This window comes from Pantherophis guttatus, chromosome 1 (assembly GCF_059756535.1).
Source record: "Pantherophis guttatus breed Tessera chromosome 1, ASM5975653v1, whole genome shotgun sequence".
In the NCBI taxonomy this organism is placed as follows: Eukaryota; Metazoa; Chordata; class Lepidosauria; order Squamata; family Colubridae; genus Pantherophis; species Pantherophis guttatus.
In genome coordinates, this window is record NC_142063.1 from 63528182 (window position 1) to 63546883 (window position 18702).

General features: G+C 37.5%; 1 protein-coding gene and 1 long non-coding RNA gene across 3 annotated transcripts; both read right to left on the minus strand.

Annotated features, from left to right (window-relative positions):
• Positions 1-2826: 2826 nt before the first annotated feature.
• LOC148116426 (uncharacterized) lies at positions 2827-9513 on the minus strand. Of its 2 annotated transcripts, none has more exons than XM_087875239.1 (3): positions 9495-9513; positions 5449-5600; positions 2827-3525 (listed from the first exon to the last, which is right to left on the minus strand). In XM_087875239.1, exons 2-3 carry the CDS (start codon positions 5568-5570, stop codon positions 3294-3296), a joined length of 354 nt encoding a protein of 117 aa, XP_087731365.1. In that variant the 5' UTR covers positions 5571-5600; positions 9495-9513; the 3' UTR covers positions 2827-3293. The 2 variants fall into 2 exon arrangements, with proteins under 2 accessions (XP_087731365.1, XP_087731363.1); XM_087875237.1 differs by lacking the exon at positions 9495-9513 and adding an exon at positions 6553-6693.
• A 1308-nt stretch (positions 9514-10821) lies between these two features.
• LOC117665727 (uncharacterized) lies at positions 10822-18094 on the minus strand. Its single transcript, XR_004591443.3, has 3 exons — positions 17976-18094; positions 13865-14019; positions 10822-11591 (listed from the first exon to the last, which is right to left on the minus strand). It is a non-coding gene; the product is annotated as an uncharacterized LOC117665727 (long non-coding RNA).
• Between the last annotated feature and the right edge of the window lie 608 nt (positions 18095-18702).

An 18702-nucleotide genomic window follows, 5' to 3' on the forward strand; every position in this document is an offset into this window, starting at 1 on the left:
AACATGCATATTCTAGCCAATTGATATGTCATATTTGTATTCTAGAGTAGGATACAAGATGCTGTTTTTAAGGAGTGCTGGTGGGCTTTTGTGGTCCTACGTGAACATGAAAGTACAAAAGTAATGTACTAGCCACCATTTTGCCAGAATGATATAGTAGTGAAGACATCAAGCTAGAAACTGTGAGTCCTAGTAGTGTCTTAGGCACAAAGCCAACTGGGTGACCTTGAGCCAGCCACTTTTTCTCACCTAGGAAAAAGGCAATGGCATATCACTCCTGAAAAACCTTGCCAAGAAAACATCAGGGTGCCTGTCCAGGCAGTCTCTGAAAATCAGACATGACTGAACAAGGGGGGGGGAATCCATTGTTAAAGACAGGGGTCTCCAACCTTGGCAACTTGAAGGCTTGTGGACTTCAACTCCCAGAATTCCTCAGCCAGCTGGCTGAGGAATTCTGGGAGTTGAAGTCCAGAAGCCTTCAAGTTGCCAAGGCTGGAGACCCCTGGTTAAAGAGTTCCACCTTCAAATACATGAAAGTGGTCATTGAGGTTCTACTGTATGTTTATTTTTGCAGAAAAATATGTATACAAACACATGGATTAAACCAGATATGGTGCTAAATGGAATATCAGTAGCCAAAGCAAAGAAGATAATAAAAAATATTATAAACCTCATATACATTAACAGCAAAGATAAGAAGTTTCTTACTTCCAATTTCCATAGTTTACTAATGCATGTGCAAGAGAGATTATTCTTTTCCTCCACTCTACACAAAATTCCCAAGGTCCCTCTTATTAGCTCTGGGAAATCTTTCAGTGGCACTGTTTGACTGTAGAGAACCTGACTGTCACCTAATCAACAATATGAAAACACAAGAGATATACTGAATTCTAAATGGCACATAAAAGGAATTATTCAAATGGATAAGGTTGTTGTTTTTTTTAGTAAATAAAGATATGCACAAATAAAATTGACATTTTGCCAGTTTCTTAGCAACTGCCAAATAATTGATTCCAAGTCATGCAGAAGGAATACACAAAGCTTAAGAGACCACATAGAATCATCTCATATATTTTTTTATCGGTATGGACTAATTCAAGATATATTGTTCCAAACAATATATTAAAAATTCAACACATCTTTCAGTCTGGGATATAGATCATGCCAAGAAAACATCAGGGTGCCTGTCCAGGCAGTCTCTGAAAATCAGACATGACTAAACAAGGGGGGGGGAAATCCACTGTTAAAGACAGGGGTCTCCAACCTTGGCAACTTGAAGGCTTGTGGACTTCAACTCCCAGAATTCCTCAGCCAGCTGGCTGAGGAATTCTGGGAGTTGAAGTCCACAAGCCTTCAAGTTGCCAAGGCTGGAGACCCGTGGTTAAAGAGTTCCACCTTCAAATACATGATAGTGGTCATTGAGGTTCTACTGTATCATGCCAAACTCAGTTCTGAAACATTACTTGGCAAAACCAAGTACAGGTAGTCCTCAACTTACAACAGTTTGTTTAGTGACCATTCAAAGTTACAACGGCACTGAAAAAAAGTGAACTTATGACCATTTTTCACCTTTGTAGCATCCCATGGTCATGCAATTTACATTCAGATGCTTGACAAGTGGATCGTATTTATGATGGTTGCAGTGTCCTGAGGTAATTTGATCACTTTTTGTGACCTTTTGCCAAACAAAATCAATGGGAAAGCCAGGTTCACTTAACAATGGTGTTACTAATTTAACAACTGCAGTGATTCACTTAACAAAATGTGGCAAGAAAAATCATATAATGGGGCAAATCTCACTTAACAAATTGTTTACTTAGCAACATAATTTTAAGCTCAATTGTGGTCATAAATTGAGCACTACCTGTACTACTAATAGAACTTTTTTAATAAATCTAGTGTGAATGTATTTGTTTCCCTCTATTTTTTAAATAAGAAAATATTGCTACTGGCAGCAAGTATGCCTTTCTCTATCTTGTTGCAAAACAAACTGTCCAACATATCTATACTAAAACTATGCAATCTCACCCTGAACCTCCGCAAGATAGCTTCTACATATCCCTACAGAAGCTTACACATTCCAAATCTCTAAAGCATAGTAGCTGGTTATTTATGGCTGCAAAATCCCATATGAAGAGATCTTAGAATCTCTTGCAAACTTTACTCTGAGCCTGCATGAGCAATGCTCAATTTTTTTTCTTTTGAGTCAGGTGCTTGGATCCCTTCCACAGCATTTTCAAAAACCTCCACTAATCTTCCAGGAGCACAATTTGAATAACCCCTCCACCTCTTTCTTCACCAGTCTCTCTGGTCACTTTCTGTACATTGGCCAAAGAAATTCTGGAGAAAGTCAGAGGTTTTGACAATGAACTGTCCATCTCCAGACTAGTTCCATTCTAGTCTCCAGGATGTGAATGTGCCTCTTTGTTCATTTTGACCAATTTAAAAACTGTGTTTAAAAAGCGGTAGTATTCATTCCTGATCCTACCCCAAATCTTTCCTATCACTGATCTTTCCAGTAATACCAACAAAGAGACTAATAGAAACCAAATGGGAGACTATGAGTTCTAGTCCCACATTAACCATGAAAGTCAGCAGGGTAACCTTGGGCCAGTCTGCCTCAGCCCAGCTCACCTCACAGAATTGTTGTGGGGAAAATAAGAGGAAGATGTGCTGAGTTATTTGTAAAAATAATGAAGGCGGGATACACACAAACAAATACTGCTCGCAAGGACAAAAGACAGGAAGAAGATACAGTCACGGCTCTATATTATTTAACATTTTACACAGTAAAAAGAAAAACTTTTCAAAAATAACAAAAATAAATACAAGTGAAAAATAATTTATTTCACATACAATCAAATATTGGTATACAATATTATCAGGCCTCTACAAGATTGCTTGAATTTGCTCAATGACATGCTTGACATTGCCTTGCAGCCTCAATCTCACATTTGCAAAATCACTGTACCTACAATGCACATCTAGACAAAGCTGTTTCAGAAATTCCAGGAGTTCACTAAACATCGGAAGAACTGCTGGAGGAAATCTCAGAAGGGAGATGCCATGAAGCAAGATGAGCCCCCCTGCTTGACTCTTAATTTATGTGTACACTGGAAACCAAACTGGTTAAGTCAGGTAAAATAGCATGAAAACTCTTTTAGACTGAAATAAAGTCCTTTTTTAATATAAATGTTGCAGTGAAGATGTAGAAATCAATGATAGTGATGAAAACATGAAAAGCAAGGACACTTGTAAATGGATGGGATGGGAGCGACTCTGACATTTCTTCTTCAGACCATGGCCCTGCCAGTTCTGACGTTTTTAGCACACTCTCTTCCCACGTGTACTGCTTGCAGCATAGATTCACTGATATCATCCAGTCCTATCAGCGAAATCATAGGTGACACAAATCCATAAAGGGCTGCCATAGCCACACTCAAGGGCCAAGCAAAAGCCACTAATATCATTAACCAGACCAAACTCCACAGCAAGCAGCAGCAGCTCAGGGTTCCGGTGGTGACACTATAAAGGAACAAAAACATTTTGATCAGAAGCATTTTCAAGCACATTTCTCCAGCAGTTTCAAGGGAAGGAGGAGGAGGACAAAGAGAAAAATATTTATTTGTATTCTCTTAGGAAATTGATGGATTATGTGCCTACTTCTTAAAAAAGCTTTCCACTGCCATAGCAGAACCTCTAAGCATAATCTATGAAATATCTTTCAGAACCAGCTCCTTGCCCAACCTATGGTCACTAGCCACGGTCATCTCTATCTTCAAAAAGGGTGACCCCAGCCTAGTTGAAAATTACAGACCAATCTCATTGTGTTGCATCACCTGCAAAGTCATGGAATCAATCATAAACCAATCCATTACCCTCCACTTAGAGACAAACAATCTACTCTGTAACAAGCAGTTTGGTTTCAGGAAAAAATTGTCCTGTAATCTGCAACTCCTACACTGCAAAAACATATGAACTACACAACTCGACCAGGGTAGAGCAATAGACGCAATTTACATAGACTTCTGTAAAGCCTTTGATTCATGGTACATGACAAACTACTTTTAAAACTAAAATCTTATGGCATTTCCAGATCCCTGCAAAAGTGGATAGCTACATTCCTGTCAAACAGGCAACAAGTAGTCAAAATAGGAAGCACTCTATCAAACCCTGCATCTGTTAACAGCAGTGTCCCCCAAGGCAGCATTTTAGGACCCACACTCTTTATACTTTACATAAATGACCTTTGCAATCATATTATAAGCAACTATGTTCTCTTCACTGATGATGTAAAACTATTCAACACCACTGACAATGCTGCTGCCCTACAAAGAGACCTTGACTATGTGTCAGAAGGGTAAAAAAATTGGCAACTTCAAATATCAACCAACAAATGCTCTGTCTTACACATTGGCAAAAAAACCTAGAACATCAAATACAAGCTGGGCGGATATGACCTCGTAGATGACCCTCATTCTGTCAAGGAACTTGGAGTACTCATCTCAAATGATCTAAGTGTCAGAGCTCCCTGTAACAGCATTGCCAAAAAGGCATTAAGGATTATTAACCTAATCTTGAGAAGCTTCTTCTCTGGTAATATTGTACTGCAAACTAGGGCATACAAAACCTTTGCTAGACCAATTCTCGAAAGCAGCTCATCTGTCTGGAACCCACACTGTATATTGGACATTAATACAATTGAGCGAGTCCAGAGATATTTCACGAGAAGAGTACTCCATTCCTCTGCTTACAACAGAATACCTTATGCTACCAGGCTTGAAATTTTGGCCTTAGACAATTTAGAACTATGCTGCCTTCGGTCTGACCTAAGCATAGTACACAAAATTAGCTGCTACAACATCCTACCTGTCAATGACTACTTCAGCTTCAACCGCAATAATACACAAGCACACAATAGATATAAACTTAAGGTAAACCACTCCAAATTCAATTGCCGAAAATACAACTTCAGTAACAGAGTTGTCAACACCTGGAATGCACTACCTAACTGTGGTTTCATACCCTAATCCCCATAACTTTAACCTTAGACTGTCTACTGTTGACCTCACCCCATTCCTAAGAGGTCTATAAGGGGCGTGCATAAGCGCACCAATGTGTCTACCATCCCTGTCTACTGTACCCATTTATTCATATCCATACCCTGTAATCATAATTATGTTTATACTTATATCTGTTATACATGTTTGACAAATAAAATAAATAAATAAAATAAAATAAATTATGATTTCATCCCTCTAGGATGGTGCCAGTTTTGGGAGAAAGGCAGAGCCTCCAGAAGGAGTCTGCAGAGTTTATGGGAATTTAGAGCTACAGAGTAGTTTTTCTCCATGTTTGTGCTAAATGAACAGCCACCCTTCTTTCCTTTTAGGAATTATAATGAGCAAAACAAAGATTATTTTTTTTACAGAAAAGAAGAACCTATACCTTGCCTTTTTTTCAGGCGGAGGCAGAAGTGCCTCAGTAACTGATGGTTTTGGAGGTTTTTCTCCTACATCTTCATATTCTTCCCCTCCTTCTCCTCCTTCTTCTTCATCAGCTTCAGACATGGTTTTCCAAACAGACTCCTCTTAAATGCACTATTAGTGATCGCAGAATACAAACCACATTAGTATTAAACAGGTTTGAAAAGTATGTAAGCAATATGTTTTGGCTTTTAAAGACATCAATTACTAATATTTTGTCTGCTTTAACTTCCGCCAGCCTGATATTTTCTACATATTTTGAGATTACAAGGGAAAGCAAGAGGAGACAAAAATGGAGTAGCATAAAGAGCTTGTTAATATCTTGGGAAAATAAGACACTTAACAGGAAAACAAAAGCAAAATTGCAAAACTTCTTCAATAATACCTTCACTGTAGGACCTCCTTGGGCTGCTGCTATTTAAAAAAAATATATGATGACAATGTCTATACTTCAAAAATGTTGGCCCTTCATCATTGCCTGCCAAATTCCCAATGAAATAGATTAGTATCCAAATTTTCAAAATACACCAAAATAGGTGGATCACTGGAATATTAATATACATTTTTAACATAAGGGGTACCATTAACAAAATTGCTCCTATGCATTCACAAGTTACACATATTTAACAATTAATTAATTAATTAATTAATTAATTGTTTAAATGTATGTCTCCCATCTCATTGGTATCTACCTCTGGGCGGCTTACAATGAGATAAATGATCTCTTATTTATCAAGCTGTCAAGTCATGCTAAAAGACATTAAATGTGCAAGTGAAAAAAATTGGATGATGTTCCTTCAGTGCCTCAGAGATATATTTTACGTTGATGTGTACAGACTTCTCTGAGATGTGCATTACAGTAAATTTCAGGCTATAATTTCAAAGAGTTTAGAGCAGTCCAAAAGCAGAACTAAATAGGGATATGTACCCTCATGGGATTAAGTGGACTATGGTTGCCACCTTTGTTCCATATAAAAGTACAATTGATATGCAAATAACTCTGCCCTACTTATTCACTTACAATATTCTCCAGTGTACTTTCCATCTCCTCAAGGAAATGACTTACCTTGTAGATTTATAATCCTATAATTATCTGTTAAAATGGCTAATATAATTTTCAGGTGTTCACTGTGATCTGAAGACATCAGCAGAGAAGAGTTTAAAAAAAAATCCATGCATCTCCTGATAAAAATGGCTTGATGTTTAAAGACTATTGAGAGCTTTGTTGTTTCTAAGTAACCAGTATGATGTCATACATGGGGAAATCTGAAAGACTATATAGAATGCCACTCTACATCTTCGTTCAGGCTTATTAGGGCAGCTCTCAAGAATGGGTAACTATATTTTACAGTTATTTAAGTATCCCTTATTATTTATCTTGTTAAAAATATAAATTATTGATTTATTATATGATAATTATTAAAAAACCCTCTCTTTTTATGACCCTGTAATCCCTTAATTCAGGGTAGAATCGGGATGACTTGCTGGACCTGGCCAGATGCTTTTCCTGACACCATGTGGAGTTCATAGCAGATCTTTTTTCTTTACATCCTGATAGAGAAACATCTGTTGTTACCTAGGCGTGAACTCCCAACCTTCCAAGTGGAAGGCAAGTGTCTTTACCAATGGGCCACCACGCTGCTCTGATAACAATTATAATTAGATTATAATTAGATAACCACAAAAACAGTTCTCTTGAAGAAGAGAAAGCTTATAAGCCGCCTTGAGTCTTCGGAGAAAGGCGGCATATAAATTAAACTAATAAATAAATAAATAAATAAAATTCATGTAACTTTCAAATGGTATATGGCCATGATGGCAAACCTATGGCCCGCATGCTACAGGTGGCACACAGAGCTCTCTTTGCAGGCATGCCAGCTGTCGCCCCAGCTCAGCTCTACTGCCCATGTTCCCATGGTTCCCACCGGCCAGCTGGTCTTTGGATCTCTGCCGCGCATGCGCAGGGGGAGGGGTGCATGCAGGGAACATGCATGTGCATGCATGGGGGATGGGATGCATGTGTGGGGGGTGCAGGTTGGTGCAGGAGGCTTTCCAGGCCCAAAATAGAGTGCGGGGGGGGCCCTCACACTGCGCCCCCCCATCCCCTTTTGGCTTCCAGGTTGGTGCAGGAGGCTTTCCAGGCCCAAAATTCCAGGCCTCTTGCACCAACCTGGAAGCCGAAATGGGGCACGGGGGGGCACATGCGCAGGGAACACATGTGCATGTGCAGGGGGCGCATGCATGGGGTCCATGAGGAGGGGCACTCGCATTGCATTTTGGGGGCTTGGGCACAGTCACGTGCATTCGTATGTGCACACGCGCACTTTGCGCACTTAGCACCAAAAAGGTTAACCATCACTGGTATATGGGCTTTGTGCATGGAGTGAATATAGTAACTAAAAACACTAACACAGCCCTATTTTATGATTCAAGAACTCCCTTGTAAATTATTTTCTTCACTTGAAGAAAAGAATAGAACTAAGAAAGAAAAGAACGAAGAAACAATTCTAACAAACTAAGTAATAAAATAAGAAAAAGAAAAAGGATCTTATACGTTATAAGGATCAATAGCTACTGGTTTACTAATAACAGTAATACTATAATATAATTAGTGTAAAATACTATTGCAAAATATTACTGTCATAAGTAGTGATAGAATGTATTGCCTTTTGCAAAATCGCTACATTTTACATTTCTGGCAATAATTCTTTAACATTCGGAATACTATCACATTTCCAATTTCTCAATATGATTCATTATGGTATTTTAATCATTGTCAAAGCTCAATACAACCATAATTTCTAATAGACTGTCAGATTCCAAAGCTTTGGTATATAGTTCAATATCTTGAACTATGTTTTTATTATTTTTAATATTTAAAAATTTGCCCATAAATCTACTTATTATTGTTGTGAGCTTCCCAGAGTTGTTAGGAGTCAAGCAGCATCCAATTTTAGTATACAAATATATCAAATTATCAAAGACCTTATCATTTGGGTCACAGAACCCTCATTCCTTTTATATCCCCAACTTTAGAAAAATGTCCATTTTTTCTAATGGATTCTTTGGAGAGTCCAATACATTGTAACAATTTTTTTTGAGGGATTAGATTTAATTTCAGATTTCTTGGTTTCATTTTAACATTTGTAAGGACATTATTGGAGATTCCAATTCTAGTGACTTTGTCAAGACTATATGTTGGTACCTTTAGATGCAATTCATTCCTTTTTCTTCAGAACACAAAGAGCAGAAACATTGGATGCCATTTATTATAAACAGAATCAGATATGGTTTATATAATTTTTTTTAAGTTAATTTTAATCAGTGACGTTGAAGCAACATTTTTACCTATTTTTGTGCTTATGTCATAAAATTGTTCGTTATATGTTTATACTTTCCATCGTTTAACATCATCTCCGAGGAATTATGGTTTGAGACTTGTGCTTTCTTTATTGCCGACACATTTTTATAACCTCTGTTAATTTGCTTGTATCCCCTTTTTTTATTTATACTTATCAGCACTAGAGATATTTGAAAAAGTGTGGCTGCATTGATTCTTACTCTATGATCACTTTCAATTTTTAAGTGGTCTTTTTTATTAGCACTTGAATCATTTTATAAGGAAAATTCACATTAAATAAATAAATAAAATGTCAATCCATAATAAAAATTATCTGGCAACATATAACCAATCTCACAAGAATTTACATTCATTTCATTTTAAATTTCCTTAAAAATTTTGCTTCATAATTTTTAATTACTAAAGAGAGATATATGTATTTTTTTGCAGCTGTACCATAACTTAAAATAGTTTACAAACTTACCAAACTACTGAGAGAAAATGAATAAAAATAAATTTCAGTGACCTACTAGACTTACATTGCGAATCAGTTAACAAAAGAAGTGAATATTGTGCGTACAAATAGTCAAATAGCGGTTAAAAGAGAAATTATGATCTCTATCTCATTTGTGAAAAGTGATAGGAATAGAAAGGAGATAATTTTTTACCTCCAGCTCTTTCCCCTATTGGCCATTCATGCTGATTCTGGTAAAACCATTGCCATCCTGTTAGAAATAATGACAATGTTTAAAAACAACTACATTGATCCTGAAATGTGCATTAAGAATCAATGCCAGATACCTAGCCAATACTAGCTCTATTTTTAAGTTTGAAAGAGCATCTAAAACTGGAACACTTGTAAAAGAAAAAGTGAGTTGTAATACAGCTAAATGTATATCAACCAAGGCAGAAACAATATTCATTCATTCATTCATTCATTCATTTCCCATGTTTATTTTTTTATAAATAATTCAAGGTGGTAAACATACTTAAATACTCCTTCCTCCTATTTTCCCCACAATAACAACCCTGTGAGGTGAGTTGGGCTGAAAGAAAGTGACTTAAGCTCAGTCAACTGGAACTCAAAGTCTTGTGGTCTCTAACCTGGCGCCTTAACCACAACACCAAATTCCCTAGTGAACAATATGCTTCTGAAATAGAGAGAACATCTCTCTTATAGTTGGTGCCGCCCAGAATGGGAGTTTTCTTCTTCTTCTTCTTCTTCTTCTTCTTCTTCTTCTTCTTCTTCTTCTTCTTCTTCTTCTTCTTCTTCTTCTTCTTCTTCTTCTTCTTCTTCTTCTTCTTCTTCTTCTTCTTCTTCTTCTCCTCCTCCTCCTCCTCCTCCTCCTCCTCCTCCTCCTCCTCCTCCTCCTCCTTTTTTGTCTAGCATCATGGGGAATGATCATGTGAAGGGTAGCTATAATGAAAACATCCTGCGGTATATTATCTTAACAGCCAAATAATATGATTCTTATTAAAAATCAAGCAATACTCCCCCACCACTAATACTTCAAAACACTCAGCCACTCAGATCTGTATAATAATAGTTTATAGCTAAATGTTTCAGGAGGAGGCCACAGATAATGATACAATATGATACTGATATTATATAACACACACAAACGCAAAAGAATCAATATGGAGGCATTATTCTGTTCAGTTTCTGGAATATACAGTCTAATGAGGAAACAGAGATCATTTCTATTCTCAACATGGACCACTGGCAATGACACTTTCTCATTGTTTGAAATTGTAGCAAGGATTACAGTACTTACATACATATTAGGGGACAGAGAACTTTGATCTCTATTAAAATATCAGATAAGTGACAGTAAAAATACTTTACTATTATCTAAAGTTAGGTTCTAGTTTTAAGATCATCATAATATTTATAATTGTGGTTCAGAAAAGTAACAGCAAAATTCAGGAATTCTTATATTAGGAGAAAAATACATAACAAAAATGTAAAAAACAAAAACAAAAAACCAGGTGGAAACTTCCAGTCAAGTTATGTTTTATTTATCATAAGCGATAACATATCTATAAATCATTAAAAAGAACTTCCATACATATATTTATATAAAATTTATATATAATGAACATTAGTGATAATAATACAGATTAATACATTGACTGTGTTTGGAAATGAAACTAATAAACAATTAGACTTTGAACTTTTGATAATTTATAAGGCAGAATAAGAAGCCAAAAGCCAACTTCCCCCCTAAGAGGAATGCAAGTTTCATCACTGTATCTAAGGAGAGGTATTAATACATAAGTTTTCAGAGCTGCAAACATGGTGTTCTCTTCAAACCCAGATCTCACAAATATTTGAAGTTCTTATTCAGAACTCCCCAGGTTTCATACAGCTTACAAATGAAATGACACTATATTTCTTTACAATACTGTAAAATATCAATAATGTATTATTTAAAGCCTAAATATCATTTTACTATAAACAGGAATGTACACAAATACTTTCAATGTCCATTAAAGATCACAGAATGAATCTTTATTTCCTGATTTGTAATAGGGTTTATTATTAAAAGAGGGGCTTTCCTGTTCGCACATTCATAGCACATTCTCTTCCCATATTTACCCCCTTCAATAAAAGTTCACTAAAGTCATCTAGACCTATCAGAGTGATCAAAGGAGCGAAGAATCCATACAGTCCTCCCAAAAACATGCTAATTGGCCATCCAATAAAAAGGAGTATAATCAGCCAAAAGATTCCCCAGATGACACAGGACGCATTCATCTTGAACCTAGCAAAAGAATTAGATAAATTAATTGATAAGCGCTGATAAAGATTTGGCTTTATTCATGATATCTATTAACATTAAAGTATTTACAAATTGGCATTTCCAATTGCTTGCTGATCTGCTAGGAGGTAGAAGAGTCTGCATGACGTAAAACAGGGATGTCAAACTCAAGGCCCATGGGCTGCATCTGAAGGACCACAGTGCCTCTATTAGCAAAAATGAAGCTCGGCAGAGCTGCACAGCCCTCCCGAGCTCCGTTTTCACTGGCAGAGTACTGCAGGAGGCCATTGCAGCCAAAAACGGAGCCCGGGAGGGCCATGCACGGTCCTCAGCATCCTGGCCACACCCACCCCAGCCACACCCACTTGGCCCCCCAAGGTCAAACACAACCCTGATGCAGCCCTTAATGAAATCGAGTTTGACACCCCTGGCTTCGAACATAGAATAACAGAGTTGGAATGACTTTGGAGGTCTTCTAGTCCATCCTCCTGCTCAAGCAGAAGATCTTATACTATTTCAGACAAGTGGCTGTCCAGTCTCTTTTTAAAAGCCTCCAGCGATGGGGCACCTATAACTTCTGAGGGCAAGGCATTCCACTAGTTAATTGTTCTCACCACTAGGAAATTTCTCCTAAATTCTAGGTTGTTTCTCTCCTTGATTAGTTTCCATCCATTGTTTCTTGTCCTGCCTTCTGGTGTTTTGGAAAATAAGTTGACCCCCTAATATTTGTGGTAACCACTCAAATATTGGAACACTGCTATCATGTCTCCCCTAGTCCTTCTTTTCACTAGACTAGACATACCCACTTCTTCCAATTGTTCTTCATAAGTTTTAGCCTCCAGCTCCCTAATCATGTTTGTTGCTCTTCTCTGCACTCTTTTGAGTATCTCAACATCTTTTTTATATTGTGGTGACCAAAATTGGATGCAGTATTCCAAGTGTGGTCTTTGAATACTGTACTTTGTAAAGCGGTACTAATACTTATGTTATCTTGATTCTGTCCCTCTATTAATGCAGCCCAGGGTTGCATTGGCTTTTTTGACTGCTGCACTGCAGCACATTATTGGCTCATATTTAAGTGATTGTCCACTAAGATTCCAAGATCCCTCTCATAGTTACTGGTATTGAGCCAAGTTTCACCCAGTCTGTACCTGTGCAAATGGTTATGACACTTTTTCTTGTTTTTTAATTGTTTCTACTCTTAAACTGTTTTGCTAGTAGTAGTTAGCAAATGACAATATACATTCTTGCAATTTCACTTCCAAGTATGAAGAGGCTTGGGATATGTTTAATGGTGTGATGGATTTTGTAACACTGATATAAGTACAGAGCTAATTGTTTTAATGCCTCATTCAATTGTCTATCTAACCAAGTTCTCTTGAGGTAGGAGGACAATATTCCCATAGGCTTTATTTACCAATAGAATTGAATTCTGATTCCAGTAGTCTGAGATATGACTTTATTCTTAAATTCTGAATGGTTAGGGCAAGGTTAAATCACTTGTCAATGAGTGAATAAATACCAAAGTAATGCTGGTTTTGGTCTAATATTTTACTGCTTCAGAGTCTGGGGCAGGGTACCACTTTCTTTTGGTTTGCCTAGCTCTGTGGGTTTGTTTCACTTCTGATGCTAATGTGTTTGCTAAAACAGTTCTCTTCAAAACTCCAAGCTGACTCAAATCAGGGCTGATTCATATACTGTAGGTTTCAGAAGGCAGGGATATAAAATGAAGAAATACCTGGATAAATAAATTCTACCAATTCTAGATATAACATGAAATGGAATTGATGTTTATCTGGCTGAGAACATCCCTGTAATTTCATAGACAACAGGTAAAAATTAGAACTTTTTGAAGAATGAATTCTCTCGTCACCTTTAGAAAGAGAGGCCAGAAAAATGGCACACATTTTAATATGTTGCATGTTAAATAAATGTTATGGGCAGAGTTACTAATCTGTAAGTTATATAAGACTGAAGATGGTTCTAAATGCATTAATGAAAGGAAGAGTATAATTGGGATTGAAAGGTTTTTCTTTATTCTATCTGTGCAACAAATAAATTTTTGTGTAAATTATAGATACGTTGTTTGGGATGACCAAATTAAGGTATTGCTATAGTGAAAAGAACTGAGAGCAAAGCGAACAGAAAAGTTTGATAGAATAGAGACAATGATAAAGGGAGAAAAGCAAAATGTGCTGAGAAAATGATGGACGATAAAAGTAGAAGAGTGAAATTGTAGCAGTTGGAAAGGAAAGCCAAAACTGAAGTTGACCTACCTTGAGCTTGGATGTAGTTTTAAATTTGGTAGAGATAGAGATAGTACAATAGCAGAGAAGTTGATCCTTGTGCGTCTGTGTTGTTGAACCCACAGTGGTTGTGGATTCAGTCAGAAGATCTGGTTTGTGGAGAATTTATTGCTGCAATCCGGGGTCTATGAAAGAAGAGTGGAGAGTGTATCAGACTGAAGTTCATCTGTGATAGCAGCGGGAAAACAGCCACAATATGCTGAGGGACAAAGGAACATTGAACTTGAAAAGACTGCCAGGTGAGATCAGTTGGAGCTGAGCATTTAGATGAACTTGTGGAACCTACCTGACTCGGCCATTCCAAGGGAAGGAAAACCAGCAATTTGGTGCAATCAAATTGGTCTGGTGGTCCCAATCCTGCTGGTTTGATCATTAGGGACCTTGGCTTAGCCTCCTGCTGGAATTCTGTCTCTAATAAGACCACACTCATCCATGATTTGATTGTAGATGAGTAATCTCCATTTCCTAGAGGTCAGATCCAGGAAGTTCATGGCTTCAATAGCAACTATGGGTTTGCCCTCAGTGATATTTGATCTACCTGCAGATAGTCGTTCCTTTATTTATTTATTTATTTATTTATTTATTTATTTATTTATTTATTTATTTATTTATTTATTTATTTATTAGTTCAATTTATATGCCGCCCTCCTCTGAAGACTCAGGACAGCTTACAATGCATTTATAGCAATAGCCTTCATTCTTTTGTATATACCTGCTTATTAGGGCTTTTGGCCCCCCATAAGCGGTGTTTCTACAAAGTCAGCTTATTGCCCCCACAATCCGGGTCCTCGATTTACCTACCTCAGAAGGATGGAAGGCAGAGTCAACCTTGAGCCTGGTGAGATTTGAACTCGCACTAATTGCAGGCAGATGGCAGCTAAGTGCTACATAACAGCATTTAGTCCTTTGACCTGGCTTTACCTCAAAGCAATTATGCTATGATCTGAATATGGACAGAATTACAACTAGCCCATTCCCATGGTTAGTTAATTTCCAGGTGCAGCTGAGATTAACTGCTGCCTGAGACTTCCAAAGGTCTATGGGACCCATTAGAAAAGTCCATTTCTACTATTGATTGATTTAAAGAGTTTCTCGAAGTGCTTGAGAAGTTTCTTAACAATTTGGCAGTTTACAATTAGGTAATTAATGCCTCTTTTAATGGAAGCAGATATCAATAGTTTTAAAGGAGGCGACAATGCTTTTCCGTTTCAAGAGATTCCCACCATATCCAGCAATATCTGAAACCTATTTTGTCTTGAGTTTTCTCTTTTTGGGGAAAATTATTGAGCATGTGATAAAGGATTTAATTAACCAGTACTGTAGAGAAAGCAATGTATCTGGATTCTTTTTAGTGACGTTCGGGGCCAGGCATGTGATAGAGACAGCATTGCTCAGTCTCATAGATGACCTCTGTCCAGACTTTGATAGGGATAATGTACCCCTCTTAGTCTTATAAAATCTCTTAGCAGCATCTGATCAATTAATCAATCATGCTTTCCTTCTGAACTGCATGTTGGGAGTCGGGGTGGGGTTGGAAGTATTGTTTAGTAGTGATTCTGCTCCTACTTTAAAGAGCAGTTCCAGTCAGTGATAGGGCAGAAGAGATTAGCCTAGCAGCCACTCTTGTGTGACATTCATCTGCATTAAGCCCTCCAATGCATTAACCCAGGGTACAGAGCGCAATGCCATCAATATGTTATGTTTCATATTGGCATTCTAAGGCTAAGAAGATATATTGCTGGAGGAATTTGAATGGGACAATACATGAGCTTGAAACTAAGTAAGAAGGAAATTTGCACATCAGAGTTGTTTATAGGTTCTGGTATTGTTTCTTGACAAGATGGCACTGAAAGAGCAAGTCTATTGGTCTTGGAGTCTCATCTGGAGTCATGGCTATTGCTATATGGACAGATGGGTGCCATGGCTAGAAGGGCATTTGCTAAATTTGAGCTGATGTGCCAGTTGTGCCCCTTCCTGGAGTAAGAGGACCAGTTACATGCAGACTTCCACAAGTCACTCAATTTGTGGCTACTTTCGAAGGCCATCTAGAAGCTGCTGTTGGTTTAAAATGCAGCAGCTGCATTTGACTAGCACTCTTTATTGTGATCATATTAGCCCTGTTTTGTTGGCTCTTCATTAGCCATTATTAATTTTTTTGTACCATTCAAAATGCTAGTATTGATTTTTAAAAAGTCATATATGGCTTGACACCAAACTATCTACAGGATCTCCTTCTCCAATCTGAGGATGTTCTCCTATCTTAAACCTCTGGTTATACCAATGGTGGGTTGTTCCCGGTTCGCACTGGTTCTATAGAACCGGTAGTAAAACCGGCGGGAGGCTCCGCCCACTGACCCTGACATCATCAAAAGGCTTCTGCGCATGCGCACAAGCTTCTGCGCTTGCACAGAAGAGCACGCGTGGCCTCAAGCGAAGCAAGCACGCGCACAGCCTTGTTGCGAACCAGTAGTAAAAGTAAGTAGAACCCGCCCCTGGGTTATACCCTTAGGTCCACAAGATGGGGGAATTGAAGCCAGAAAGCACTGATTTGTCATCACAGTGCTGATTCTCAGAAATAGCCTCCCTGTAAATATTAAATTGCATCCCTAGTTTCTGCCCTTCCTGAAGCTGATACAAGTAGTCCTCCAATTACAACAGTTCATTTATTGACCATTCGAAATGACAATGGCATTGAAAAAAGTGACTTATGACCATTTTTCATACGTATGATCAGTGGAGCATCCCCATGGTCTCGTGATTTATATTCAAATGCTTGACAACTGACTCACATTTATGACGGTTGCAGTGTCGTGGGATCATGTGATCACCTTTTGCAACCTTCTGACAAGCAAAGTCAATGGGGAAACCAGATTCACTTGCTAATTTAACAACTGCAGTGATTCACTAAACAAATGTGACAAGAAAAGTCGTAAAATGGGGCAAAACTCATTTAACAAATTTCTCACTTAGCAACATAAATTTTGGGCTCAATTGTGATCGTAAGTTGAGGGCTACCTGTATAAATTTTATTGTTCTGGAATATCTTCTGACCCGACTGTCTATCACTCATAATTCTCATGCAGTTCTAATTGCTGTATTTTTTTAATGTTTGTTTTGTGTGTGTATTTACAGTACTATGGACATTTTATTACTTGCATTACAAGTAGTCCTTGCTTAACGACAGTTGCTTAGTTACCATTCAGAATTATGATGGGCCTCATCTTCCCAGGACTTATGACCAGGTTCCAGATTTCTGATGGCTCTAACCCCCTCTCCTGGGTCACATTTAGGTGCTTGGCAACTGGGTCACATTTAAACAAAACCCGTTATGGTCTTTAAAAGAAAAAAATATAAACAAATAAGACCAGACATTTAGTCTCGCTGCCATTTATAAAAGTTATCACATCTGACAGATAGGAGCACTTTAAAAAATTAATGATTTCTTCAATATTAACCAGGCTGTGAAAACCAGAAGAAATAAACAGTTTTACAAACATTTCTAAAAGACTAATACATTTAATCTAAGGAAGTATGAACTTTAGAGGACATTGAAATTTGGTGTAAGAAACTCTTTTATAATTTACATTTTCTGTTTCTGTTGGTATGGGGTTCATTTCTGCTATAAAATGAACCCCGTACCAACTAACCTCTTTCCTCTAAAAATTTTCTACATAATTGCAATAAGTATAGAATTATATTTTACTGTCTCAAACAAGTTAGCATGACAGCTCATTAGGATTACTCAAATGCATGCTTTGAGAATAACAGGTTATTACAACATCCTATTTCCATATATTTTGTCACTTACATAATTCATCATTTGCTAGAAAAAGAACTGTGGAACAAGGCTCTTTTGGAAAAATACATGCATTTGTTTTTCGTTTTCAATTTTTCATTGTTTTTAGAATAAAATGGATATTTCCAGACGTTACAGCTTCTGATGAGTAATGGGATCTGAGGCACTATATCCCACAAATTGGTCTCAAAACTATATGGTAGAATTAACTTAATAGGCCCTAATAATGAAAGAAAATATCTTCTATCATTGATTATTCCAATGGAACAGAGCAGCAGAGCTTACCTTGTGGTGAATAAGCCTTCTGAAGATCTTATTTCTTCCAAGCATTCACTACAGTATAAGGCATAAATTAAAGTCACACCCACAAGCTAAATATCACCACAAGTATCTTACAATCATGACTTTGTTTTCCTCATGCAAGTCAGCTGATAATGAAAATGTATAAGAGAAACCACATGTTGAATGAGATCCTGTGTTGAAGCAACAGAAAGAACAAAGTCGCTTCTGTTTTTTAAATTTTGTTTTCAAAGAAGCATATTCTGTATATAAGGGCCAAAATGAAGGTGATGGTGGTGGTACTTAAATAAAAGATGACTCCCCGCCCCCATTTTGGCCCTTGAAAACAAAATTTTTAAAAAACAGAAGTGACTTTGCTGACTTTTCTAGACAAGAATTATTACAGTGAATGCTAGGAAAATAGAGGATTTCCCATGTCCATTTATTTTTCCTCTGGGTTGGGAGAAATAATTGATGGTGTGTGTGTGTGTGTGTGTATGTGCACATGTGTGTGTACACGTGTGTGTACAGACACACACACATGTCCCATCAGTTATTTCTCCCATATACAGGTAATCCTCACAACAGTTTGTTCAGTGACCAAAGTTACAACGGCACTGAAAAAAGTGACTTATGACCGTTTTTCGCAGTTATGACCTACCAGCATCCCCCTGATCATGTGATCAAAATTCAGAGGCTTGGCAACTGCTTCATACTTATGACTGTTGCTGAT

Excerpts from the sequence above, each read along its gene's own strand:
- LOC148116426 (XM_087875239.1), bottom strand. The coding sequence starts at position 5,570 with ATGTCTGAAGCTGATGAAGAAGAAGGAGGAGAAGGAGGGGAAGAATAT. Across the intron at positions 3,526-5,448 it reads CCGCCTGAAAAAAAGGCAAG|TGTCACCACCGGAACCCTGA; the intron begins GTATAGGTTCTT and ends GTTCCTTTATAG.